The sequence below is a fragment of the Amblyomma americanum genome, chromosome 1 (genome assembly GCF_052857255.1).
Source record: "Amblyomma americanum isolate KBUSLIRL-KWMA chromosome 1, ASM5285725v1, whole genome shotgun sequence".
In the NCBI taxonomy this organism is placed as follows: domain Eukaryota; kingdom Metazoa; phylum Arthropoda; class Arachnida; order Ixodida; family Ixodidae; genus Amblyomma; species Amblyomma americanum.
In genome coordinates, this window is record NC_135497.1 from 503,542,592 (window position 1) to 503,570,111 (window position 27,520).

The window sequence follows — 27,520 nt, forward strand, 5'->3', positions numbered from 1 at the left end:
ACGGCCGCCGCGGCCGGGATCGAACCCGGGAGCTCCGGATCAGCAGCCGAGCGCCCCAAGCACTTACTCACCACGGCGGGTGGCACCAGTGCACGGGTGGCACCAGTGCACCACAGCCGCGAGTCAATTGATTCATTGTTTCGCGCTTACTCCTCCTAATAATGGAGTCGACTATATTTTTTTCTTCACGCTTGTGTAAAACGTTTGACCTTCAACGATCAATTAATGTTGGTCGCGACCATTCAGTCGCTTATACTGCCGGCCGGTGAACACGAATTTATGGCACGCATTCCAGCCGCGGAGAGCCCTATGTTAGTGGCGCGTGGCATCTAAGAACCCAACAGGAGTCGAATAATGAGAGAGCTAGGCTAGAATATCTTATGAATAAAATATAAGTTGAAAAATTGGTGTTTGGGGAAAAGAAATGGTGCAGTATCTGTCTTACATCTCGGCGGACATCTGAACCCCGTCGAAGGGAAGGGATAAAGGAGAGGTTGAAAGAAGAAAGAGGTGCTGTAGTGAAGGGCTCCGGAATAATTTCGACAAGTTCGGGATTTTTAACATGCACTGACATCGCACAGCACATGGCCGCCTTTGCGTTACGCCTCCAGTGAAACGCGGCTGCCGCGGTAGGGTTCGAGCCTAGATAATCCAGATCAGTAGCCGATCGCCCTCACCATTTAGCCACCACGAAGGGCTCTTTCCAAACTCCGTTTGTGTGTACAGTGATGTACAAGAAGTTGATTTCGGTACCAATACCAAGTGCAGAAACGCCTTCTTATAAATTTACAATGCAGGAAAGCCAAGTCAGCGAGCTTTCTGATGCGTATTTTTGAAGTGTTATTATTTGGATTATATTTCTGATTAATAACATTAAAGAAATAGGCCACAAATCGGTGTTGACGGCCTTGGATTTCGCAGCACAACCTTGACTTCTGAAATCACAAGAAAAAGCTCTCTTGGTCATTTTAGCTAATTCATTGTCTAATTATTAATCTATATTAGGCACATATTGTCCACCTTGCTGTACAATCCATCTGCACAGGCCGATCCGACGTATCTCTCAAAAGTTTAAAAATAAAAACCTCCAAACGTTAAAAAAAGTTACCCTGTGAGCAGACAGGCAGACCGTACACTGTTCAGCTGTTGATGCACGCTCCAATTTTAGGAACATTTTTGCACAGAGACCTCCGTCCGCTCCTCGGCTGTCATGGAAATTAGCTTTGCGGAAGGATATCGAATTGGTTTCCTACCCTGGTAAACCTCCCTGCCTTTCCTTCTCTTCCTTACTGTGCGGTTAACCAAACGAATGTCTCTTATTTTAGCTTCATCTTTAAGGTTTCCTTATAACGATTGTCAGTACATTTATTATTACCACGATGAAGAACAGTTAGACGTCAAATTAGTCACAAAGGAGAAATTTTTGTTCTTACCTAGTCCCTGTGGTGCAGACTATGTATAGCCACATAATTAGAAACATCGGGCACCTTTCTTATCGTAACAACAGGCTCCTAAAAATATTTGGGACAGCGTTTTCTAACTAGTTATAGCTGTTGTTTATTTTGTCAACAACTGCCCAGCGAGAAGAAGACGATGAGGAAGGGAGTACTGCCAGAGTCCAAGTGCTCTTGCCAAAGTCATAGGCGTTGTGTTTCTTGCCACTTCATACACAGCTGTTGACTCTGCGAAAACACGCAATCAAGGGGAAAAGAGATTGCCTCCAGGCCGCTTCCTCTGATCACCCGTTCCAGTCTGACCTAGTGAGTACCAGCCAGGTACTTCAAAGCGTCTAGAAACGCACAGTATGCGACGTTACTGTTGTATCCCGTACCGTTGGGGAACTACTCGGTCCGACTGCCCGGAGCAGCCGGAGCACCACCACGTCAAACACCCGCCACGTACCTCTTCGACCAACTCCCCTTTTATTCCAGTTCAATGATGAATATATATACAGATGTGCGAGTCAGCTGACCAGATAGGGCGCATGCCTAGCGCCACCTAGTTTATACAAACATAACTACAGAATACAATACCACATTATTCCCCCTCAAAAGAGTTAGCAACTAACACTGGAAAAACACAATAAACGCTCAATGTCTTTCATAGTCTTTAAACCACACTGGTGGTCTTCTTTGTCTCGTCGAATGCCTCAGTCCTGGAACGTCCCTTTCAACTGGCGTCTGAACAGATGGCTGCTGGGGTGGGTCGTGGTTCTCCTGCTGTGGTTCGCCAAGTGGTTTTGCTGATTCAGGCGAACAACTTTTCGGAACTGTAGGTGGTGGAACTGGTTGGGGGCAAGGTACCAGCCGACTCCGATTCCATGTGCGGCCATCATTGAGCTTGTAGGTATCTTGACCACATTGGTCCACAATGGTGAATGGACTCGAGTAGCTCAGAGCGCCCTTAGGCACGTGACCAGGCAACTTGACTCTCACCGGTTGACCTGTTGTTAATGGAGAGTACTTTGCAGCTCGTCGACGGTCAGTGTAAGTCTTACTTGCTTGTTGCCTTTGTGCTACTCTGCTATGGATGGACTTCATCGCTGCCTGCGGATCTTGAAAAAACTCTTTACCTGGCGCTCCTACAAGATCAAGTTTTGTTCTGGGATGACGGCCGTGAAGAAGGACGGAAGGCTTCACTCCTGTGGTCGCATGCGGTGTGAAACGGTAGACTCCCAGGTATTCGGTGATAGCTTCCTTCAAAGGCCGATGTTCTTGTGCGCAGACTTGAACGTACTCTTTGAGTACTCGATTAAACCTCTCTACCTGCCCGTTAGCTTGCGGATGATAGACTGCCGAATACGTATGAGCGATGCCACGTTCTTTGAGAAAACTGTCAAACTCCAAGGCTGTAAACTGAGCACCATGATCACTCACAATCTCGTCTGGATATCCTTCCCTGCTGAAGATGCTTCGCAGAAAGGAGATGACTGTTGCAGTTGTCACCCTTGCTGAGAAACAAACCTCAGGCCACTTGCTGTAGTAATCGATGGCTGTAATGGCAAAACGGCAATCTGCCGGCACTTCGGAAAAAGGGCCCACAATATCGATGCCTAGCTTCTGCCATGGTGCAGATGGGAATGCAACTGGCTGCAGAGGTGGTGTCACGGGTTTTGCAGACTTGTCAACAGATTGGCATACCGCGCAGGATGCAATGAATTGTTCTACTTGCTTGCACATAGCAGGCCACCAGTATTGCTCACGTAGTCGCTGCTTTGTCCTCGTTATTCCCGGATGAGACTCGTGGGCTGCGTCAAGAAGCCGTGCCACGAGGGACGAAGGTACTACAAATTTGTCACCACGAAGCAGGAGGTCTCCAACGACTGAGAGCTCAGTTTGTACCCGGTAGAACGGAACTGCTTCGGCAGGCAACATCTTCACTGCGGGCCATGCCGATGTCACCCACTTTATAACCTGCTGCAGCAACGGGTCCTGCATCGTTTCAATGACAAACTCTTCATGAGTAATGCATGTTGAGACAACACAAACAGTCTCTTCTTCCTCTTCCTCCACACGACCTGGAAGGGGCATCCTTGAAAGAGCATCAGCAACAGTATTCTTGTCACCCTTGTGAAATTCAATCGTGAAGTTGTATGCCAACAGCCTGGCGTGCCACCTCGCAATCCGGAACGGTCGGCGACCTACTCCCTTTGTACTAAGGAGTGTGACCAGAGCCTGTTGATCGGTGCGTAATATGAATGAACGACCCCAAAATTACACTCTCCAATATTCGCATGCCCACAAGCAAGCAAGGGCTTCCAATTCCCCTACAGAATACTTCTGTTCCTGTGAAGTAAGCCTGCGAGAAGCAAAAGCAATCGTCACCAGTTCATCATTCCTTGTCTGTTGCAACACTGCTCCCAAGCCAATGGATGAGGCATCCGTAGTGACAATAATGTCACCCGCAGGATCAAATAGCTGTAAACATCTTGTGGCCAGGGAACATTTCAGTTGCTCGAAACAAGCTTGTCTTGCAGGGTTCCATGTGAATGTGGCATTCTTACGTAGCAACTCTCGAAGAGGCTCGACAACCACCGCATAGTCAGGTATAAATTTGGCGTAGTAGCCTACCATGCCCAAGAATGAGCGCAGAGTACCGACATTTGTTGGGGCTGGCACAGCCTTGATGGCGTCAATGTTACTTGGTAAAGGGCGTATTCCCTTGTGACTGATCCTGTGACCAAGGAAGTCGACTTCTTGCACATTAAAAATGCATTTGTCATTCAACTTCAATCCAGCCTTTGCAATCAAGTGCAAAACTTGTTTCAAATTCTTGAAGTGCTCTTCACGTGTGCTTCCGTACACAATGACATCATCTATGTAGCACAAAGTGTTTTTGCAGTTCTGCAAAATAGTGGCCATCATTTTCTGAAACGCAGACGGTGCTGATGCAAGACCGAAACAGACGCGCTTGAATCTGTACAGTCCACTATCGGTTATGAAGGTAGTCAGTTCCCTGCTTTCAGGGCTTAGCAAAACTTGGTGATATGCAGCTGCTAAATCAATCTTTGAAAAGTAATTTGCGCCATGAAGTTTGTGCAATATTTCTTCCGTGTGCGGCAGTGGAAATTTGTCAACGACAATCGCTTTGTTTGGTTCGCGCAGATCGACACAAATTCTTATCTTGCCGTTTTTCTTTGCTACTACTACGATTGGAGACACCCATTCAGACGTGTCAATCTTTTCTATGACATCTTCTTGCTCAAGGCGCTGCAGCTCTTCGCGTACTCGGTCTCGCATTGAAAATGGCAAACGCCGCAACTTAGCAACAACAGGCGTGATTCCTTCTCTTATCTTGACCTTATGGACAAAATTTGTTGCAAGCCCTAACTTGCCATCAAACAAGTGCGGAAACTGGCAAAACAGTTCACGGTCAAGGCCTTCTGGCGCTTGCGTAATATGGGTGCATTGCAATGACGTACCGTTGATTTGCAGACGCAGCGTTTCGACAGCGTCGATGCCGAGAATGTCAGTACCGTCCTTGACGACGTAGAAGAGAATGTCGGCCTGCCGATCCTGGAAGATGACTGGCGCCGTGAAACACCCCTCGATGGTTATTCTGCGGCGAGAGAAATCGTAGAGTGACGCTGATGTTGGCTGCAAAGGGAAGCGTTTCAACCTTGAATACGTGGCGTTCGACAGAATGGAGACAGCAGAACCCGTGTCTACGAGGAAACGTATAGGAACATCTTGTACGAAGACTTCTGTGTGTATCCCTCCTTTGCACTGCCGGTCGAGAAGCAACACGTTGAGATCGCCGGATGCACTGCAGGTGTCGACTTCTCGGACAGCAAGGGCCCTTTCGTCAGGCATGCCGCTTCTACAGACACGCTGAAAATGTCCTCGTTTGCCACATTTGCTGCAAGTTTTACCCCGCGCCTTGCATGTCTTGGAATCTGCAAGATGCCCTGAAGACCCGCAACGGAAACAGGACTTCGGCTGCTGCGAACGCGGTAACTGCGTTTCTGAGCGGCATGGCATCCGATGTTTTTCGACCTTTTGAACGCTCGCAGCCGATGACTGCAGCTCAAGTGAGTATTTCGTGGCTTCTTCGATACTGTTTGCAATAGCCAGTGCGCGTTCAAGAGTGAGCGAAGTGCCTTCAAGCAGTAAGCGTTCCCGAAGAACAGGGTTGCACGTTTTCGCTACAAGTTGGTCACGAATAAAATCGTCAGCCTGCTTACCGAAGTCGCAACTTAATGCCAGCTCACGCAACGCCGTGACGAACGCTGTTGCAGTCTCCCCGGGCAGTTGGGTGCGTTGTCCGAACCGATGCCGCTCCACGACGACGTTCGTTTTAGAAGTGAAGTAAGCGTCCAACGTAGCCACCGCTGCATCGTACTCGTCGCTCGTACCGCTTCCTTCCTTTCCTTCTGTAGGCGGCGTCGACGATTTCTCCTCCGGCAACGCGTAGTACAAGCGTTGGCCTTCCACACCCAAACAGTGTAGCAGCAAAGCTTTACGGCGCGCAGGTGGGTGAGCGTCGCTCCCGGACGCCAGGAGATAGTTCTTGAAAAGGCGGTGCCACTGCGTCCAAGGAATGGCGGGCTTCCCGGGCGTCGGCAGGAACTCGGGCGGTTGATGCAAGCTCATTGCTTCCGCGTTCGGTTACTTCACCACTCGTCGCCAACTGTTGTATCCCGTACCGTTGGGGAACTACTCGGTCCGACTGCCCGGAGCAGCCGGAGCACCACCACGTCAAACACCCGCCACGTACCTCTTCGACCAACTCCCCTTTTATTCCAGTTCAATGATGAATATATATACAGATGTGCGAGTCAGCTGACCAGATAGGGCGCATGCCTAGCGCCACCTAGTTTATACAAACACAACTACAGAATACAATACCACAGTTACTTAGAAGCTAACTTGCATGTCAAACAAAAGGCTACGTTCCTTGCGAACCCAACAATTGCAGGAAAAAATCTGTGTTTAACGTTTCATTCGGCCTCATTAAAAAACTGAAGATGACTGAAGGGCTCTACCACTTATTTGCGACCTTCGCCCTCCGTCAAAAACAGCAGTGAGGTCCACCGTCTGTGTTTAAGGGGGTCGTATCTCTACGCGTGTTGCTGGGACCCACACTTAGAAATCTGGGTAGGGGTGCCACACAGCCTTTGGAATCCATATTGTGTATCTTAGAAAGAAATGCAGTATAATTTGCTCTTACATGCTTGCTGCACATTTTACTTAAGGACGGGCCCCACGGTTAATGTATCGTTGACTTTCCTTTGATGCATTTACACTCTATCGCTAGCTAAAATGCTAGCAGACTTAACCCAGGTCGCTGACCAAACTCGCCTGTCAGCGGCCGGCTGTCAAAGGAGATGTTGGGCTAGTCTAAGGGGGCTCGGAACGCGAACTTCCTATGCCGGCACGTGCTCCTAAATAGTTCATAAAAGCAGTCCAAGCGTAAATATCGACTTACGAATTACATCTTTACATAGCTATAGGAGTGAGCTTTACGAAATTATTTAGAGCCCCTTAGGTATTTCTGGAATGTTTCGTCAGGTCCATGTGGTGGATAGCTTTTGCAGACTGAAATTTTTCAATAGTTTCGCTTAAAAACATACTGACTGAAAACCTTGTGCTGTAAACCACTCAGATAATATATCCGCATGCAAGAGAATGATTTTTTGTCTGTATGTTTTCCAGAGTATACCATGGTGGCCTGAGGAAAGCTGTATAGAGCAGCACACAGCATGGGTTTCTCTTTTGTGGTATGCGTTAATCAAATGCAAAACTAATAAACTGTTCCACCAGCTTTCCGGGCATTGTGACTCCAACTCACATGTCGAACATACGACCTGTTCAACATTACCATATCTAGCTTCTTAGTCATCGAGGCATTCGTAGCATTCAAGTGTAAATGAAAACCAGGACCAGCACAAGCGATATTGTCTGGCTGTAAATTATCGGGAAAAGTTCCAGCAGACTATTTCAGATCAGTGTCCAATTTGTCTCGCATATTTGTTACAGCAAGACCCGGGAAACCAGTCTGCCTTCTAGGAAGCAAAAGGCACTCGAGGCCTCCGTCAGTGCTGAGATGGGCACTTACGCCAGCATCGCCGCTGCTCTTCACGTTGTCTACCACATGAAAGAATGCCTCCCTCCCGGGTCCCTCATGATCATTGTTCCCGTCTTGCTGAGCCTCATCTTGACCAGGTGTGGTACGGTTTCAATTGCGCGTGGTCCTGTTTCGAAATACGCCCATGTCGGAAAACGTGCTCAGTATATTCCTGAGATTTTGTTTTAAACGCAAAGCAGAAATTCAGACACTGAGTGACTGATTTCCTGAACTTCGACACAAAGGAATGGTTGATATTCTGAGCTGTCATTCTTATCACCTAATCTTCAAAATGCACCTTTCAGAAATCGCACGACTTTGGCAGTCGTTGGGCACCTCTAGAACGTGAGACAAGTTCATTGACTCAAGCTAAAATTTGGCAATTTACTTCATTCATAAAAAGAGAAAGACTAATCCCTCAAGACGAAAACAATAAATATTTATAGTGCATGTAAAATAAAAGCTTTAAAAGCGGTCACAATATATTTTTTTCCTTCTGTTCCCGAGAACTATACTCGGTCAGATTGTTGGCGCAAGCATAAACCTATCACTTTCTCCGTTGTTTGTCGCTCACCGTCGTTGCGATGGATTAAGGAAGCCGCTGCTTGTACTGAACAAATTGCTCTGGAACTTGCAAGCGCGAAAAAGTTACCTTGGAGTTCTTTTAAGCAGAAGGTACTCCAGTGAAGTACCTCAGCGCTTGAGTGTTTGATCCAATTATGTGTACGAAGCAACTACTCTGAAGTAAACGCCAGACGAATCTGGAAACTCTCCGCAGGGAAAATGAAGGTGAATAAAAATCTTATTGAGCTGAAACTCTTGGTCTCTCTGTACCCAAATAGCACGCTCAAGTTAGCATGTTACCGTCTACGATGCTTGAGATGTAATTTAACTTGAATGTTTGCCTGGATTATCTGAAATCGTTGAGAAAATGATGCGGATTTCCGCTTTGTTTTGCGTCGCAGTAAGCAGGGCAGCAAAGTTTACAAGCGATGCCATCTGCCTGTCCAAAAGGCAGCCGACGCAAAGAGCACGCTGCCCATGTAGATAAGCAATTTGGATTTTTTATTCATCATCTTTAGGTGGTTCCACCCATTGAATTCGCCACTCAGCTCTTTTCTCTCGAAAAGAGAACCCAAGTCAGTACCGAATTTTCAATTATTCAAGCCATTGCCAACGATGATTTATTTATTTACCAACATCAATACGCATATGATACCGCAGCGGTGGCCGAGTGGTTGAGCATCCACCTCGCATGCGGAAGGTGCGGGGTTCGATCGCCAGTGCCGCCGGGTACCCACAGGTGATACAATGGTGCAAGCTTTCCTCTCGTCTGGTGCTCAGCTTATTTAGGTTGAAATGCTTGGGATACAGGTCTTCGACCCAACCTTGACAAGTTGATAATACCTAGCGCCATGGCGCTCTTTGGTCATAGATGCCCTTGCGCCATAAAAATCCATAATCATCATCAGTTATAGGCTGTTTTGTGCAGAACACCTTGGCGCAAATGAGGCCGTGTTTACAGAGTGAAAATGTTTCTTTGAACCCGCCTTTTAAATAGGAACTCTCCATGCGGGCCTAGCACCTGTAGCCGCGCTTAGATGACTGCGACCCAAGTCGACTCCAGTCCACGTTTTGAGGGACAGTGCAAAAACGTCAAAAAAGAGAATAGAGGATGAGTCACGCCTGATGCCTTTCTTTTTCAAAATCGGCCCTTTCTCTCAGAAAGTTATCTCAAGACGCAATCTGTAGCATTCATTTGAGCGCGGCTGATGAGGCCGACATGGGAGTGCTCTCATATCAGGAAGGAGTAGGGCAATAGGCTTATCGCCATTTCTTCATTTCGTCACAGCTAGAGCTAATTTGCAATGCCTGAATAACAAATAAACGTGCGAGTTTTCTATTGCGACGACCTACAGCGCTGCCGGCGCCGTTAATCTCAGAGAACGCACACGTGCAGCCATTTCCTGAAATAAGAATCGGCAATTTATGACAAAGAAGTGAGCGTACCATACTACGCTAGCTTCCGGCATGCACAAAGAATGGCGCCGAGGCCCGTCCTAAGTGCGCAACTCTCCATGCTGCAAGTGACCTTTCCCCAGGCGGCGCCGCACTCAGGAGTCCAGCCGTCCTGCCTCCCCCATGGCGTGCTGCACGTTCGTTACGCCGTCCCGGGACGATGTCCGGTGGGACAGAAGTCGCACCGAAGAGGACGCAGCGATCGGCCGTAAGTTGTGCTCATGCGTTATTCGACAGATGCAAATGCTTGCTGGCATCGCTGTCCATATTGACCTATAAATGGGCTAAATTTGCGCTCCATTTTGTTGCGGAGTGCGGAGCGGAAATAATGTGATGCCAAGTGAAGCATCGGCATTAACGCGGCGCTGTTTGTGCCAATTTCTCTCTTTCTTCCCTCTTAATTGCCACCTTGTTTTGTTTGTAAATAATAACCAAGGTAAATTGTACCAACTGGCCCTCATATAAAGCCGTAATTGATTACAGTGATACGAAAGGTCTTGTAGAAGTCTCAGGGACAATAAATGGTAATGCACGCCGTATGCTGTAGAGAAGCAGAAAAAAAACCGTATCTCAGATAAATGCAATGGGATAATATGAATTTATTCCCTCAGTAGTGTCATTCTTCTATAGCAGTAGGCCGAACTACCGCCCCTGTGAAACGGTAATCAGATGCGTAAAATTATTACCTTCCGCGCCAACAGTGTCAGTTCAGGATGGTGCAAGACACGGTCTATCGGTCCGGCCCCTCCCGCGGGTAGGGCTCTAAATGCGCTGTATTGCCAGGCCTGTGCCGGTTCCGGGCTTGGAAGTGGCGGCCCAGCTGGGCTAAGACACACAAATTTACGGCCTGTGTTGTGCTTTTGATTCACTGTTGTCGGATTGTGCACTCTTGCGGTCTTCTCATGGCAAACAGGACCCACGATGCAAGCTAAGAAAATAATGTTGCTATCATTTATCGATATTTCTTCGTTTGGTATCTGTCTTAGTTGCGTTTTCCTCACGCGAGGAATGCTACGGAGGTTGCTTTTGATTGCTTATTTTTATTTTGTATTGGAGCTGAAAACGTTGCGAAAAAGAAAAGAATGCTGGTACTAATATCTCAGCTGAGTACTTCGCTCAGTCAGAGGGAGGGAAGATTTAAGTTCATCACTTGTACACAGAGTTTATGCAGCGTGATTATGAGTGCAATGACCATGTAACACCGGAAACGCCCGCTTGGCCGCGTTGAACTATAAATAGGCGGAAGTTTAATGACACTTTCCAGCTGTGGAAGTGCAGCCGCACAAGATCGCCCTCCGCTCATCTGAAATGCAAATTAAAGCAACCATCCGGCGGTCTCTGAACTGTTGGAAAATATTAATAAATGGTAGGAAAGTAACCAATTAGAGCATATTAGTTTTTCTCACTGGCCTTTTCATGAAGGCAAAGTCCGGAAGGTTTCATCTAAGGCTATTTTATACTTAACATTGTTGTATTCTCGGCGGCAATATCACCGAGCTGCTTGCGTTTACACTCCTGAAAAAACAACCTCTTTTCCTCTTCTGCACTCAGCAATTTATATTAGATTATTTCCCCCTTATGTTCCCCTGCATTCCTCCAAATTTTCCATTGCATAATCCAGCTAACTGCAGCTGGCCTAGGTAAGGCCTAGCTAACCTTTGATGTATCCTCGATACCTACTAGCACATCTTTTGCCCTTTTACATGTTTAACCCAACGATTCGTGTAGAAACACCACGGTGTGTTCATACCGCCTTGCACGCGTAGAGATTCCAGATGCAGTGTTTTTAACCTGCTCGCAAGCTTAAACTGACGAGTAAATAAATCTACAAAGTAACGTGAGGTACAATTTTTTCGGGGAAACGCCTTGAATGATCAACGAACTTCCTGAACCCGCGACGTTTTCGGAAAGCGGGTCACATTTTGCCAGCCTTTCTCGCCGAGTTGCAACACAGTCGCAGAACAGTGTTTACCTCGTGTTTGGGGCAGGTAGCCTTGCCTGCTTATGAATCATGAAGCCCGAACCAGCAGCAACCTATGGCGGGAATGTAGTAGGCGTCGCATTTCTGTCACCACCTAGTCGGATAAGTGCCACCAACCTTATGAGACGGGGAATTTGTCTTCATCATGCCTCACAAGAATCACCTCATCGGTCCCGGCCCTCAGAGCTACGGACAGACCATATTATTCCTCAATAAAAGAGATGGGTGAACCCACCTCACGTTGTCTCATTTTGCCCATGATATAAGAATTTCTGGATGCGTAGCTCCGATCTGAGCGCCTTTGGCAGCCCGCTTTTACTTGTGTTATTTGTGCATCGATGCAATGAGCAATTTACCTATTTCGTTGCTGCTTGAAGCGGGTCCTGGACGGAAAGATGTCCGGGCCGGCCACAAGCTCTGCTGGGTAAGGTTGGGATTATAAAAATTATTTAGCGAATCCAATCCGGACCCGTGCTTGAAGCAGCGAGCCAGGGCCGTGAGTTGCTTTGGGCCTTACCTGCGGGCCTGAAAGCAAGGTTCCTGCACTGCACTAGTTCGGCATTTCGTTGTTAGAGTGAAAAGTACTGCCAGTAGTACTCTGTTCGATTAAACTGCCGATAAAACTTTGGGCTTTTGTTGAAATAAAATAATACTCGATTGTGACGTAAATAATTTCCTGACACGAAACAGCGTGGTAGTCGAACAAAGATGCATGAAAGAACAGACGATACCAACCCCTACTTCCACTCAAAATAAATACATGCACCAAAAAAGTTCGTTGGGTAAAGGTGTACAGCACATCCTCTTCATTCTCAATCCGCGCAGGATACGTTCGCGACTGCCTTCAGGGTTTTCCTCGCCTCTAGAGACAGCTTGGTTCACTTGCCTTTCTTCCGGAAAAACTGCAACGGTAGAATACCGAAATAAATCTGCGTGCGCTGCACCACTTTTCTCTTTTTATAAGCTTTTCCTGCATGCATTGTTACCACGTGGCTCGGACAAGGACTAAAACTGCCAGCATCCAGTTGCCACACTGCCAGTTGCCACACATTTCATTTCCCTATAACCTCCCGTCTCCTTATTCCCTGCACATAGTGTCGCTGAAAGGCGACCCGGTGCCCTATTGGTTACGTTCGGTTGCTGGACGGCAAGAAGAGGGATCAAATGGCACGTGCGGCGGCGGGGTTCAGGTGGAGTCTAAACGCAAAAGGCGCTTGTGCGCTCTGCGGTGTCAGCGCGCGAAAAAACCTGAGGTGTTGCAAACTTATCCAGAGCCCTCCACTACAGCGCCCTTTTCTTTCTTCCATCTTCAACTTCTTTCTTTCGCTACGTTCGTTCCTTTCCTCAGTGGCCTACTGAGGTGTCGAGCGGGCATGCGCAAAGAAATCATGTTTCTTTACTCGAAAAAAAACGGCGTTGTGATTTGCGTGGCAGGACCCATGGCCGATGATAAATCAAGTGATGTAGCCATATGGTACGGCCTGACGGGGAAGAACACTTCGAAAATTTGCAGACGGTCTCATATCTGCATAACCTGCATGCTGACTACAACACCACTAATTCAAATTTTCTTCTTTCGATGGAAAAAATAATAATGTAGGCGTTACGAATTCTCACCTATGGACCATTTTTCTCATCAGCCAAGTTCCATCTATGCATATCATGTAATTTTGTCCTTAACCAAAGTGGAATGGTGGCATTGGTCTATTGGTGCCTTAATACGGCAGCCTTGAGTGGTTCAAGCTAGCACTTCCAGTGACTGCGAATTAGTGGCTGTCTTATTACGCGGCGGCAAATCGTAAATGCGAGCCTTTATGGCTGTACATCAGGATAAGTATTACATTACGGCTACGAACGTGTCAAGCTGTGACTAATAATTTCCGAAATGGTTTAGCCATCAATATAAACTTGGTATCCATACAAAAACTAAAGGACATTTGAAAATGGCATCACGGCGGCACAATTATTTTGTGCTGTATCTTTGCATTTTTTGGAGCTGCTGTGCACATGTCAATTTCATGCTTTCTGTTTTCTTCAATAGACCCCGTTGTTACTTATTTTTCTCACGTATTGTCTACTCATGTACGAGTGTAATCCTTTTTCCCGTGTAAATAATGGCAGAATCTAGTTGATATTTCGAGATATGGCAGAATCTAGTAGATATTTTGAGATATGGGCCTCCTTTTCCTCTAATCGATGGCGTATTGAAACCAGAAATAAGCTGCCTAAATATTTAGCAGTGTTAGGAAGTGTGCATACTCAGTACCTATCAGTTTGAGTACAGCCGGAGTTACGCTTCTAGTAATTATTTTCTTCCTCCAATGAAAAGCAGTGGTTCCGCCTAAAAGGCATTTACGCAGGCCTAACCGCTTCCTCTTTTGCGCAGCGCCCCTGGTGCCGACGGAGAAGCGAGAGCTTGAAGACTCTCGGAGGGCACAGCGTTGTTCCTTGCACAAGCTCGACAGGCATCGCCCCAGAAGAAACAAGAAGGAGCCAACTCGTACTGGCAGCTCCGGAAACCATGGCGCCAGTGGATGCCAGGAGCAACGACGACCACAATCCGCACCAGCGGGAGAATGGTTGGCAAGCTGCGATGAAGGAAAGGACAGCAGGTTGCCTTCGACAGAAGCTCTCGGCAACGGGTTCCACGGACGGCCAGGCCACGGAAGCAGTGCGAGTCAAGAGAGCGTAGAAGTCGCCAGACGCCAGTGCGACGATGACGACGAAGAGAAGGTTCTGATAACAGACCTGTCCTGGAACTCGTTTGACGTCACTGACGAAAGCCACCCATCCGGCACAGCAGACAGCTGTGAGTCCATTCAAAGCCTCCTCGATTTCCGTGCCTGCGCGATGAGTCGTTTTTTTTGTGAATGCGGCCTTCTTACTAACCTTTCGTTTCATATTAACATTTGTTAGCCTTCATGCCTGCTTCATAAGTGCGGCCGAGGCACAGCAGACCCCCTTAATATACTAGCGGCATACCACAGAGAATGGGCAAAGAAATTTTCGCTTTCTTTCTTCGCGAGGCAAGCATAGCTTTTGCTAGACTTACCACCAGCTAGGTCGATTATGAAAGCCACTGTTTCCTATAAGTAGTACCTTACTATGACTGCTAAATAAAACGAGGCTTGTGAACTGGGGCTATTGCGAGGCGAACTACGTGGCATTCAATGAAGGAAAGAAGACGTCGGATCAATAGGGTACAGGTATATACGGGCTAGCGGCTTAATCATAATGTTCTAGGGCACAAAACGCAAAGAACATCTTCTGTAAAGTATTGGTATTCGCAATGTTTTCACGTGCACACTCTCGAAAACCGCAGGGCCGATGGGCATCAAGACCCACTTTCCTGAGCGGATGAGTGCCATGCCAGCCGAGCCACACGCTGTCGCCGAGGCTGATGGAGAAGAGTTATCTGACCGCCATTGCAGAGACCACTGCTTGACAGCAGTTGCGAAGCCCGAGGTCGGGACCACTGCCGAGACCTTTGGTGGCAGGGAGCTCGATGAACTGCTCCAACTATGCGGCCAAAAAAGGCAGGCTACATTCAGCGATCTCTTGCAGGAACTGTAAGTGCACCTCTATGATGCTTTATGCTGCTGTGCTCTTAAAAGCACACTGAGGGCAATATCGTATTTATCTTTATCAATCTAGCGATTTTTCTGCAAAGAGGCTGCTTTCACCACAAAAGTTCCTATTACGAGTTAGAAGAGGTTAATAAATAAACAAAAAAATGTCTCTCGACCGCCTGTCGTTTACGCTACGAACATGCAGTGGGTGCAGAAAACGTTTCGGCACGCATCCGTGAGTCTAGCCTACACAACAATTTACTTCCAAACTGCGATCACGGAGTCCTTTTCAGTCCTGGCGTACCGAGCTTGCATCGATCCTTACTGAAAAAGTGTGCATAGGTTTGAAAGGGTCAGCAAATACGGTTGCAGCACATTTGGTCTCGCTCTATAGGATTAACGTCCAAAAATTATTCAGGCTATTAGAGACTCCGTAGCGAAGGGCTCCGGACAATTTGAACCACATGGGGTTCTTTAATGTGCACTGACATTGTACAGACACGGTCCTCTAGCATTGCGTCTCCATAAAAATGCGACCGCCGTGGCCGGGATCGAACCCGCGACTGCACTGTGCTTTGCAATTTCAGTGCTCTTTAAGAACCCCAGGCTGTCGAAATTACTCGGAGCTCCGGACTACAGCGTCGCTCATTGCCTCAGTCGCTTTGGAAGCTTAATCCCCTTAAATGTTACAGAGTGAAGCCGAATCTGCAATAATTAAATTATCTCACCCGTTCAAACCTCTATAAACTTTACAATAGGCCAGTGGCGGGAAAAACAATTTGAATCAAATGTTCTCATCTATAGAAGCATTTTTTGTTGCCGGGAAAACATTGGTGTAGCCAAAAGCTGGCATGAATTGATTTTTCCTAAAAACAAAAATTCTATGGAGCTCTCCCCTGTGTTCCTTCGAGGTCGATTGACACGACGTTCCGAATCGCTGCCCATGTGTTCGTGTGTTAAATGCTACCGTATGGTGCTCCACCCACATGGACCGTCCCAGGACGTTTTAGCTTCGCAGAGACTGACGATTCCCGACTCTGATGACGACCAAAGTGATTTCGTCGGCCCTCTACTATATTTATCTGGGTTCACGATTATCCGATTCGACTCTCTTTTCTCCACAAGGCTAGGCTTTCGCTGAGTTTTTAAGGGAAATTGATGTTTTTGGGCACCTCATTGGCACATTTCGACTATCGAAGGCTTGCAAGCCACAGATAGCGAAATATTGCTTTCGTAGATATTGGAACAATCTCACCAGGTTGCATACCTTCCGAATTCGAGCCTTAACCCAGGCACAGTGCAAGAAAAGGCAATTATTCCTCCAAGAGCACTAAATACAACATATTTTCACCAGCCTTGGTAGCACTTTACGCGCTCTAACGCCACAGGCGCCTGTAGAACGCATGAGCCATGAGCTCACGTCCGCTACACATCACCATATATGCACTGAACACAGGCAGGGCGCTGTATTTATTTATTTAGTTATTATTTTGCTTGTTTATTTTTTTTTATTTACACAATAGGCCTAAGACACCATTAAGGTTATATTCTAGCTGTGTTTGAATGAAGGGGGCTCGAACAATAGTAGTAAAGTTCGCAGCAAAGCACCCGAATTCATCATGTTATGTGGCAACGAATAAGACTCTTTTTATTCCAGAGTGCTGTTCAGAGAAAAATTTGCGTGGTTTAACAATTGTTAAACGGGAAGTGTAATACAGGAAGTGGAGACCTTGGAAAGAAAGAACTGGCGATTTTCACATCATACCAATATAGTGGCGTTATGGAGGACAGCTTGTGTTAGCAGCGAAGATACGATCACACTTCACGCGTTTTATTCTCACCACAATGACTATCTCGCCATCTTCTGCCGATGGTGGGAACCTCCCATAAGCGGAATTCTTAAGTTGCTCGCAGCGTGAACGAAAAAGCCAACCACAAGGAAGAAATTCCTGGCGATTGTTTGAAACAACGCAGCGCGAAGGCGGCGGACCGTAAGCGGGCGCTTTAGGGACAATTTCAACGCAATGACACTGGCTACAATGACGTCTCTTGTGCAACAAGAGAATTGTAAACCTTTCCGCACAATTGTTGGTATTTATCCCCTGAGAAAAACAGCAGCATACATCTATCATCGCTCGGCATACGGAGAAAGCAAGCTTGCTTACATGTTGGCCAATCAGTGTCGCTATTACTGCAGCTTGTAAAGGTCCGTAGTCATGACTATTGTCTGCGTGTGGCTTTAAATATGAGTAGATTTCTACTCCTGCATGTAAAGGCGGAAAAAGTGAAGTCGCCTTTTTCACCGCACTGTCTACTAGGAGCAACCGCTCCTTCTGGACACCGTTTGCTCGTATGAAGTGTAAGGAATGCGTATAAGAATTGCAACGCTGTTATTATAGCATTGTCTGCGTGCGGTTCTATTCAAAACATAACATTTTGCGACCCGAACATCTCAGCCTATAATGACTGCGAGGTCGTGAGAAAATGAAAAAATATAAAATAATTAGCACGGAATAGAAGTTGTGTCAAGCTAACCACTTCCCATCATAACTGCGAACGGAGCACTATATCACCTTGCACTGTAGGCACACTTCACAATTCCAGGTGGCCGAAAATCATTCGAAGCTCTAGAGTGCGGCACATGGGCCGCTTCGAAGCGTTAAGCTCCATAGTTTACCATCTGGTAGCGCAGAGTAGCGATCTGCGGAAAACGGGAACAAGGTCACAAATCAGGTTATGAGTAGATAATTCGAATTACTTCTTTTTATAATTGTTAAATGCTTCTCGGCTCAGCAAGTGCTGCTTCTTATTGCTGGTTCAGGCTAGCTCGTAGAGTCTGACGGCGTTGCGGAAAGCGAAGACGCCGCTCAATGCGACCCCGATAATGAACTTGATTTTAAAATATATAAAAAATAGATGCAATATATGATTTATCTTTTTCACCATTGCCTTGTGATGGAGGGGGAGAATAAACGCGGTTACAGATTAACGTGATTCTTAATCACCTATACAGTTAGGAGTGGCATGCGACGGCGCCTCTATCGCTTTGCGATACACATTTCTAATGCACTTGCACGCTTAATTTTGTGATGGAAAAAGGACAAGTAACAAAGAAGACTCAAGAGCACTCGAGTGCTTGTCTCGAGAGAAGACTCGAGACAAGCACCACTGTGTAGAAGGAAAAAAACAACAGACAAAGCGCGCTTATAACATGGTTGCTCTACATAAGCAGGTTTATGGTGCATAATAATGAACACCTAGAGAAGGGGGTTTCATGAAGAAAATAGCTGAGGTAGATTTAGTGGCTAATACTTTCTACGTCAATATTTTTATCAATGAATTGATGAATAAGTGATGGAAATTGATATGTTGCCTTAAGACTGCAATTACTGTCATTGCCATTGGGGCAGAACTTTAAACATTGTGTTGAAGTTGGGCACGCTGTCTTCTGTCGGTGAAAATCGTACAAAAATCATCCTAAAACGTAACTAACTTATGCGGTGACAGTGGTTCTTCTATTTTATTACAGTGCAAAAAACCGTGAAATAAAAGTTATAAAACTAAATCCGCCGGGAAACGCTAGCAAAAACGCATAATTACGCCAGCGAACCCCTCACAGAACAATGCTAACGCCACGGATCTGCACGCAGCGATCCTCTATGAAATACGCCGCAGCGCTGCCACAATGGGGCGCCCAATTCATGAAAATCGGGACTGTGCAAACCTGTACCCAGCGCACTATATCAGGGCAGAGGTTTAACAGGCGAAATGAAAACAGAAGGTCGGCTGTTCATTCTGGGTAAAGCATTGAAATTCTCTGGCTGAGAGGGGCGTAACATATGAGCGCCACTCTAAAAATATATGCCCTATTCCCATTCAACACGCAGTAGTAAAGCAAACAATCTCAATGCCGTCATTCACTATGCATTTCTGAGCTGATTTTATTGCAATTTTACCATGCACTAGCTTGTTCCTTAGCGACCGCCTTTGAACTCTAGACGTTCTTTCGACTGTAGTCTTGTGACATAATGTACTTGTCACACCTAACTAGTATGTAACGTTCTAGTGACGTAGTGATGGTTGCTTCGTCAACGATGCAGTGGCGTGGATAAATGCGTGAAACTCCGAGAGAGGGATGGCGAGGAGATCTTCCGCGTGAGCAAAGGCCGCGGAGATTCCCTGCTGACGGTGCTTCATGACGACTACCTCACCCGGCATTGGAAGCGCACTCTGGACGACATAATGGCGCATTCTGGACCGTGAGTGGGCGACGGACTTCGCCATTCAGATTTTGGCCTTTTCACGTTTATATCGTGCTAGAAAATTTATGTTACACTGCCTAGAAGCAGTCTGCACTCAGCATGAATTTTTTGTTGCTATGCCAGTAGGCTTGAGAGCGCTCCGTCAAAACCACATGAGCTGATGAATTCATAAGTAGTTGCAAGCGCCCTCTCGTCAGATGCAAATCATCACCATCATTTAGATAACGCACTGGCAGTTAAACTTGGTATTATGGGAATCTGCGGGCGAATCAAAATTAGGACAATGAATTCGCGGTAAAACACGGCACAAGAAGAAATCTGCGCGCGAATTACAAACTCAAAGAACTGTCGATATCACAGTTGCCTGATCCATGAGACTGAAAAGCGCCATTCTGTTGTCCATTTACACTGCTACCTTGGGCAACGTACTAGGATGGTGGAACAAAACTTCGACGTGATTCAGCAACCTTTATGCGTTTTACGGTGCAGCACTTTAGCGTTATCCGCCACTCTTGTTTTTCTAAACAGGTCGATGCGATAAAACAAATGGCGCCTACTGCATTACCCCAGTGTGTTTGACGCAACAGCTTTCTTTTTATGTTCTGCTAGGCGCTGTTTGCACTGAAGAAAAAATATAGTGCCAAAAAATGGACTAAAATAGTACTCGCCGGGTGGTAAGCGTGCGCCCAGTTCCCGAGCACGCTTGGCGCCTAATTTCAGAATGATGTGCTGGAAAGTAGGAAATTAATAGATTAATATCTGAAGATTTGTAGAACACTGACAAGCGTAATCAATGGGGTGAGCTTCCAATGAAAACATTCTTCATGATTCAGATTGCGACATTCATCATAACATGAGTTATAAGAAAGATAATTAACAAAATTTAGTTTTTATTTGCATAGCAGAGAACGCCATCTAGTTATGTGATGCGCATCAATCCCTACATATACTTAATGAGGGCTGCATATACGTGGCCATCAGGATGTTTTTTTTATAAAGGTGCAAGGAATAAAGCAAATTCCCCGTTTATATACACCAATCTAGTGCTCCAGCGAACTTTCAAAAATTTGTTCGAATTGTTTCGAAAAGTTGTTCAAAAAATTTTAAAATCTCTCAAACACTGCCAGCAATGATGGACATCAGCATCATGAAATGTCATCATAATTAAAAATTTTGGAAATTCAGAACTGCCTTTTTAATTAACAAAATATTCTGGTTAATACCGAAAGAAATTGATAAATCATGTACTGTATCAGTTTTTGAAACCCAGGAAAATATAAAGCACTGCAGCGCGAGGTGGTGATAGTGAAATACTTTTTGAATGCTCAAAAAGAGAGTTTTGGAGCCAGAATACCCGGCTACATGGTCGGTATCCTAAGTCCGAAACACCACACGAAGGGGTTCCGTCTCAAGCCCGCTTTACGAGAGCCCTTTGGGACACCAGTCTGAAGCAGTTGAGGAGGGCAGGCTACCATGCCTCTCTGATAGGGGTAGGGGAACGGGTGAGGATTATGAGTACATACCCACACCATGTGAAAGATATCGCAGATTTCTCCACAGTGTGAACAGCGCCCATCTATGTTGGGGTCAAATTGCTTCACTACGGCAGTAGAGAGAAGTTCCTGTCTGCAGGCGCCGCAGAGTTCGCTTCTCCGCATTACTCAGCCCGGCTGGGTAGAGACGATGGCTGTCACAGTAATGGATTAAAAGTTCACGGAACTGCATAAGCGGATGATGAGCTTCTCCATCGCCTCTAAGAGTTAATTTTTGCCAAGATTTTCTTGGTTTCAAACTCCGTATGTCGAAGAATTTTCAAAGCGTTATCTGAAACAGAAAGTTTGTATATGTGTGTTTTTCATTCTAGATTTATTCTTCCTCTGCATCCTAAACAATTAATACCGATGAAAAACCAGCAACATCACACACTTCCAATTAATCGCCACAAGTTAAAAAAACCAGTCCCTAACTCTTCCCTGGGTTTCGCTTACTTTGACTTCTTTTATAGGTATACAGTCATGCTTAGGTGTCACCACTTCGCGAACTTTTGCGTGCGCTCCCAGACACCCTTAGAGCTTGTGGGGTAGCGGTCTCGGTCACAAAGGAGATGCCCTCGACTCAGCGTCGGAAGCTCAGCCGGAGACCAGCTACCAGTGACAGGGGGTTTGTCGTTTGGTGCCCAGCTTTCTCCGGTCGCAAGCCAGAGAATTTGTCGGAGTCAAAGGTTCACAAATAAAACAAAGTTTATGCAGTGAAGAGACGATAAAAATGATTTCACTATCACTCGTACGGGCAGATACAAAGTGATCTACAGATACAAAGCAACTCATGCAAAGTGACAATCGAGAGAGATTACATTTTAACAGAACCTTTGCACCTAAAGTGCACTAACACATAGAGAGAAAACCAACCAAAACACGATTTGTTCACGGGGCACTGCGACACTCCGACGACCTGAGAAGCTCGACGGGGCCGTCCCGCAGGTTCGCGTGCGTTGCCTCGCTGGTCCGGGCTGGGCGAGTGGTGTTCTCCCGGGAGTCTTGCGGGCGCCCTTCTCAGAAGCTTACACGGCGGCTCGGGCTAACCGACGGCGGTTGAAGCCCCTCATTTATAGGCGCGGTCCGCGTCTGTTGAAGCTCCTCCTCGGTTGAAGCTCCTCCTCCTCGCGCCGGACGTGCGACCCCATTGGTCGAGCGCGGAAACCACCTTCTAGAAAAATCTAGGTCATTCGCGCCACGCGGAGTCATCGGCGCAAGAGCGAAGGGGAGAGAGTATCACTTTAGCCCTGACACGGTTACCCCCTTTCAGTCGACAACGAGCAGAAACTTCTCGGACATTCTAGAAAAATCGACACCGCGCGCTGCCATGCCTCCCTCGGCGCCGCGCCGGCGAGTTGAGTTGCAGCAGCACGCGCAAAGCTACGCACTCTCCGGAGTTGTTTCCCTGCTGTTTTGTTTTATTTTCCCGTGCGCGGGCGCGATTGCTTAGGCGCAGCGCCGGTGTTTTTCGAAAGTGCGCCGAATTTTGTGACACTAGGTGATATGGACACTTCATGTCCCGAGCAAGTGTGTCCATAAAACGTCGCCCGTAATACCGAATTATGAAGAAAAAATATTTTGAAAAGAATAACTGCTTCTTGAATACGGAATACTTCTGTGCATAGTGGCGAGGAGTTAAGTGAAAATTGGCAGTCTTAGAAGCTCCAGGTACAATTTTCTGATTGCCATTGTCATTAAAAGCTCGTTTGAAGTGGTTCATGCGTATGTGTTAGGTAGGGTAAGGTAAGGTAAACTGGTAGAGTAGGGTAAGGTAATAGGGTAGGGTAGGGCAGGACAGGGCAAGGGAGGGCACGCGTAATATCTGACACTTTGCTCCATAAAATGATACCTGAACCGGTTTATCTATTTTCTATTTTTTTTTGTTCTTAAGGTCACCTGAAGTCACTGCAGACAGCTTCAATAATGATGCGGGCTGGGATGACATCCGAAAGTATGTTTTTCATTTTTTGTTCAACACTGTGGCATTGACGTCCACGTTAACTGATTTGACGTTTTTTGTAACAATCTTTCCAGGTGTTACTGCGTGCGGGACAAGTACAGTGAAGTCTTGAACAAAGCCTGTATCAATTACTTTTACCTGAAAGGATGCACTAAGTTCGGAGAGGGTACGAGCACTATCACCGCACTTCCTTTCACTCTCCTCCATGTGTGTTTTATGTGAAAATTACTGAGCAGCTTCCGTGAATTTTTATAAAGGAAAAGTTTTGACGCTTGTGCATTGTAATAGCACGCACATCGTCATTCTTTCATTCTCTCACTACTCGAAGTACAAGGCAAATACTCATTGCTGGTATACAGCCTCTAACGCGCAAAAATTCCGTTCATTCTGAATACCATCTCACTCCCTTGCTACTGCCCGACATTTGCTAGAATGACATTTATTGTCGACTATACTCGATAAAACGTGCGACTTTCTTTGGTTTCGAATGTGTTCTCTTGAGGGCGAGGCACTAGAAGGACACAAAACGCTAATCCATGAAATAATTTTATTTTTACTTATACTGAGTGCATACCTTTGAATATTATATGCTCTAACCCCTTCTGAGGCTTGCATCAGCGCTATGCAGTTAAAACCCGGCATACGTTGTAAATCTCTGGGACATGTCTCTATGATCTCCTGTTTAGCATAGGAAAATCAAGCAACTCCTGGTGGAGCAAATGTCACATTTTGCAGGAAAGATGCCGTAGCGCTCTCTTGCCTTCGGCGATTCGAAGCCAGTGACTGATGGCATTGTGTTTACATTCATCAGCGACTGTGCCGTTTTGATTTTTTATGGTAATTGCATCGGATTTCTTAGCCACTTTATATAATCAGTTCGTTTTACAAAATATTTTCAAGCGTAGTAACATTTGCAGGGCAAAATTTTATTTTTTTGGGCACACATACGTCGCAAGCGGTATGTTTCCCCATCGTCAGTGCCATTATTCACAGATGACGTTATTTTTGTGGTGAGGCAGTAGGCAGAGCTAATGGCGTTATGTTCGGCGCTCGTTAGCTCATCAGTGGAAATCAGAAAAGAAAGAAACAACATTAAGCGCATTGCACACGACAGGCTGCAGCCTTTCACTTTCAAACAATCTCGCTTGTCACCATTTTCTCCTTTTCTTTTGATTTGGAATATCAGGAGGATTGCGTCCTATCTTAAATTAATGTGAACGTATTTGCTCGTTAATTGTGTTTATGGCGAAAACTTATGTCGTGGTTTAAAGGCAAAAACTTATAATATGCCTGGTATAAATGTATTTATTGGTGAACACAGGGATACACTTGGTATTTCGCAGATGAACGAGGAATGATCCTCCCATACATGGTTGTCCTCAAGCCCCTCCCTGGACAGACTTCTAACTACCTTTAAAGGTATGTGTCGTCTTTCATTTCAAATTACTCTAATGAACCAATGACGTAATCTTCACGAGCTACCCACAGCACGCTTTGGTGCTGTTTTCTGTTTCTTTTCCGGTTTTCGCCGCAAGTACTTGTGGTCCGCGGTGCCATCAGACACCCAAGACGGAAGGAGGCGATTCTGCAATGTAGTTCACATTACCGTGCAACGTCTTTTCTATTAGCGTCCCGTAAGCTAGTACTGCAGTGCGCTATGCCACATATACACGACAATGCTCATCTGAAACGTGTCCTCGCACACATCTGTCACGATCTTGCGTTATCACAGCATACTGGACAGTGTCCCCTGTCTTGGTTCATTCACTGTGCATTACATGTCCGTGAATGCTGCACGAGGCAGATTGGTAGGAATCAACTTTATTTGTCTACGAAGGAAACAAGTGAGGGGTGGGGGGAAAGAGGAAGCAGGACAACGATGAGCCCACGGGCCGCTCTAGATCGCCGGGCACTGCTGTGCTTCGGCGACCCCTCGGGCCCATACCTTTGTCAGAAGCTGTATCTCCGGCAGCGAGCTGCACAGGGCAGCCTCCCACCGCTCTTGATGTTCTGACCCTAGCCACGGGGGCTTTGGTTTGTTTGGGTAGTTCAGAAAGATGTTATTAAAGTCGGCTCTGGTGCTAGGCCACAAGTGGTAGTGAGAAAACAGCAGAATAGAATGCGCTTCCCCTCTTCTCGTCCACACAAAAGGTCACTATCCTCAAGTTCCCTATGGTGCAGTTAACAATATGCGCCAGGTATACAGCGCCTTTCCCCTCTTCTTCGTAAGCAATTGATTTCAAGATAATTATTCTATTGATGCTTCAGATGATGCTAAAAACGACTAAGGTTTCCGCGCGAATTCCATTAATAAATGAGTGTTTTAATTTGTACCCTGCAGCTTACTTACAACAGTTTCCAGCTATCTTTAAGTTTAAGTCAGAGTACTACTTTACTGAAGGCGAATTGTGGTCAACGCCGATGTCGGTGACGAGACCTTGGTGTCTAGAGTAACTGCGAAAATACCCCATTGCCACCGCTAGGGATCTTTCTCCCGAATCCGAACTCGTAAATTTCCGAAAACGGGCACCACGACTCCTGTCAGTGTTGGTCATGGAAGGCACCGCTGTTGTGTATCATGAGCACTTTGTGAAAAAAAAAAAAACTGCACAGCATACTGATGCCATGCTCGATAAGCTGAGATGAAATGCGATTTATAATTCTTTCCTTCACTCTCTTCAGTTTTGGACGCCTAATGCGTCCGCAGGAACCCCTCCGCAAAGAGTTACTTAACCCATCGAGTTAAAAAAGCTCCGAACTATGATCCGGCCATGAACACTGGCTTTTGCCTAGAGGTTAACAGACTGTGGCACCGCCTATGAGCTGGAAGATCCAATACTGAGGCTGGTCTGCCACTTCTGTGTCTGTCCTGAAGTCGGCAATTGAGTAGCGCTGAGCAGTTCCTCTGAATGCAGCAGGTGGAATTCACGTCTGCTAACCTCCGAGGCTGATGCCAGCACCAGCGCCAGTTTCGGTATATGGACATTGTTTGCAACAGGCATTGATGAACAACTCAGCACTGCTTTGCCTAGAGCCGGCTTTCGCCATGCTCGAAGTGGGCTCTGCAGCGTACACTTGACTGCTGCTGTCCTTCGTTCACAGGCTCGAAGGGCACAGACCGCAACTGAGCGAGTTCCCTCACCACGACCTGAACATCAGACAGCCTGTGCCTAAAGTTAGAACATCACGTTTCTCTCGGCGCCAAGGAATGCCGAGGAGAAAGCGTCAAGAGACCACATACAGTGGTCACTCTGTTTGGATGCGATGTGTTTTAAAGAATTGTTGTGTTCTAACTGCCTATGTGTCTGTTTGTGCATGCCACTGGAAAAGAATGAATGAATAACACCTTTACTGGAAGGGAGGGATGCCTCTCGGTCGCTGTTCCAGAGTAAGGCAGGATGAGAGTTTATTTGCAGAAGTGGTATCTTGTCGGGACTAGAACACGGATATATGTGCACGCGCATATTCGCCTCGGTATCACAAGAATGTTTGCATAATAAGTTCGCCACATCGAACGCGTATTCAGGTGTCAGATAAAGGAGTGAATAAAATTCAAAAGCTGTGGGAAAAGTCTGACTTACTGTGCCTAATAACGGACAGGGAAGCTTATTTTTCCAGTATTTCGCGACAAGGCCTGCCATCTAAAAATGTCACCGCTCGGTCACGTTTAGGTCAAATGACGTTCATTACGTGGCACAAAGATTTGTATCAAAGATTACTACTGCGGTGTTATTTTGAAAACTTTCATTCCGTTTTTCTTTGAATCCTCAGCCATTGCTGTATTACGTCATGCCAAACATCACCAAACAAAACCCCTGACTGCGGACTGGGTACGTAAAGAAAGGAAAACGAAAGCAGACTGGATCCTCAGCGGATGTGAACTTAGCTGGACCACACGTCCACAAAAGCAAACACTTGAGAGTGTACGCTCCCTCACTCAGCAGTACTGCATGTGAACGCAGGGTTTCCAGTTGCGATATACTAAACCGAAGTCGACGACGACAAGCGGTTGTCCCAGAGGAAGCCCCTCACGCACACATCGGTGCAAAAAAATGTTACGAATTATTTTTTCGTTCTTCCACGGCTGAAAGAAGTGGCCGTAGCTCTACCGCGCAGGAATTCTGCTCTGTCGACGCCATTGATTGATAACTTTGCCTCAAAGCTCGTCTTGCTCTTTCTACACGTCAAGTTTGCCTTCGAAGCACGTTTTATTGATCTAAGGGCAAATCATGCTCATGAGACATAGCACATAATTTGCTAAGAGCTTGATTTTGGGTGGGAAAGGAAGGATAAATTTGGTCAAGGAGACTCCAGCTTCCATCCATTGCCTGTTATATGTGTTTTATGTGTTGTGTCGTGTTACCCATTCTCATCGCTTTCTTATTTATTGAAGCTATGCAGCGTAGCCTTTCCTGATGCTGTGATTCTAGTCCAAAGGGGTTAAGGGTAGCTGAATACCCTAGATGAGCTGGTTCAGCAATGACGCGATGCTCGCCGCCTAAAGTCAAGCCTTACACACACAACGTATGAACTCAGGGCATATGCTTCATCGCACTCCATGCTACATTCGCCCACGCCACTTCTTCCTCCCTGGCGTTTTGTGTAGCTAAGCGACAACAAGCCAACTG

General features: G+C 46.4%; 1 protein-coding gene across 1 annotated transcript; it reads left to right on the forward strand.

The window, feature by feature from the left end:
* The first annotated feature begins 1,597 nt into the window (after positions 1 to 1,597).
* Positions 1,598 to 19,398, forward strand: LOC144128088 (uncharacterized). Its single transcript, XM_077661165.1, has 6 exons — positions 1,598 to 1,760; positions 7,479 to 7,664; positions 9,669 to 9,793; positions 13,953 to 14,375; positions 14,889 to 15,135; positions 19,236 to 19,398. Exons 2-6 carry the CDS (start codon positions 7,546 to 7,548, stop codon positions 19,396 to 19,398), a joined length of 1,077 nt encoding a protein of 358 aa, XP_077517291.1. The 5' UTR covers positions 1,598 to 1,760; positions 7,479 to 7,545.
* The last annotated feature ends 8,122 nt before the right edge of the window (positions 19,399 to 27,520 follow it).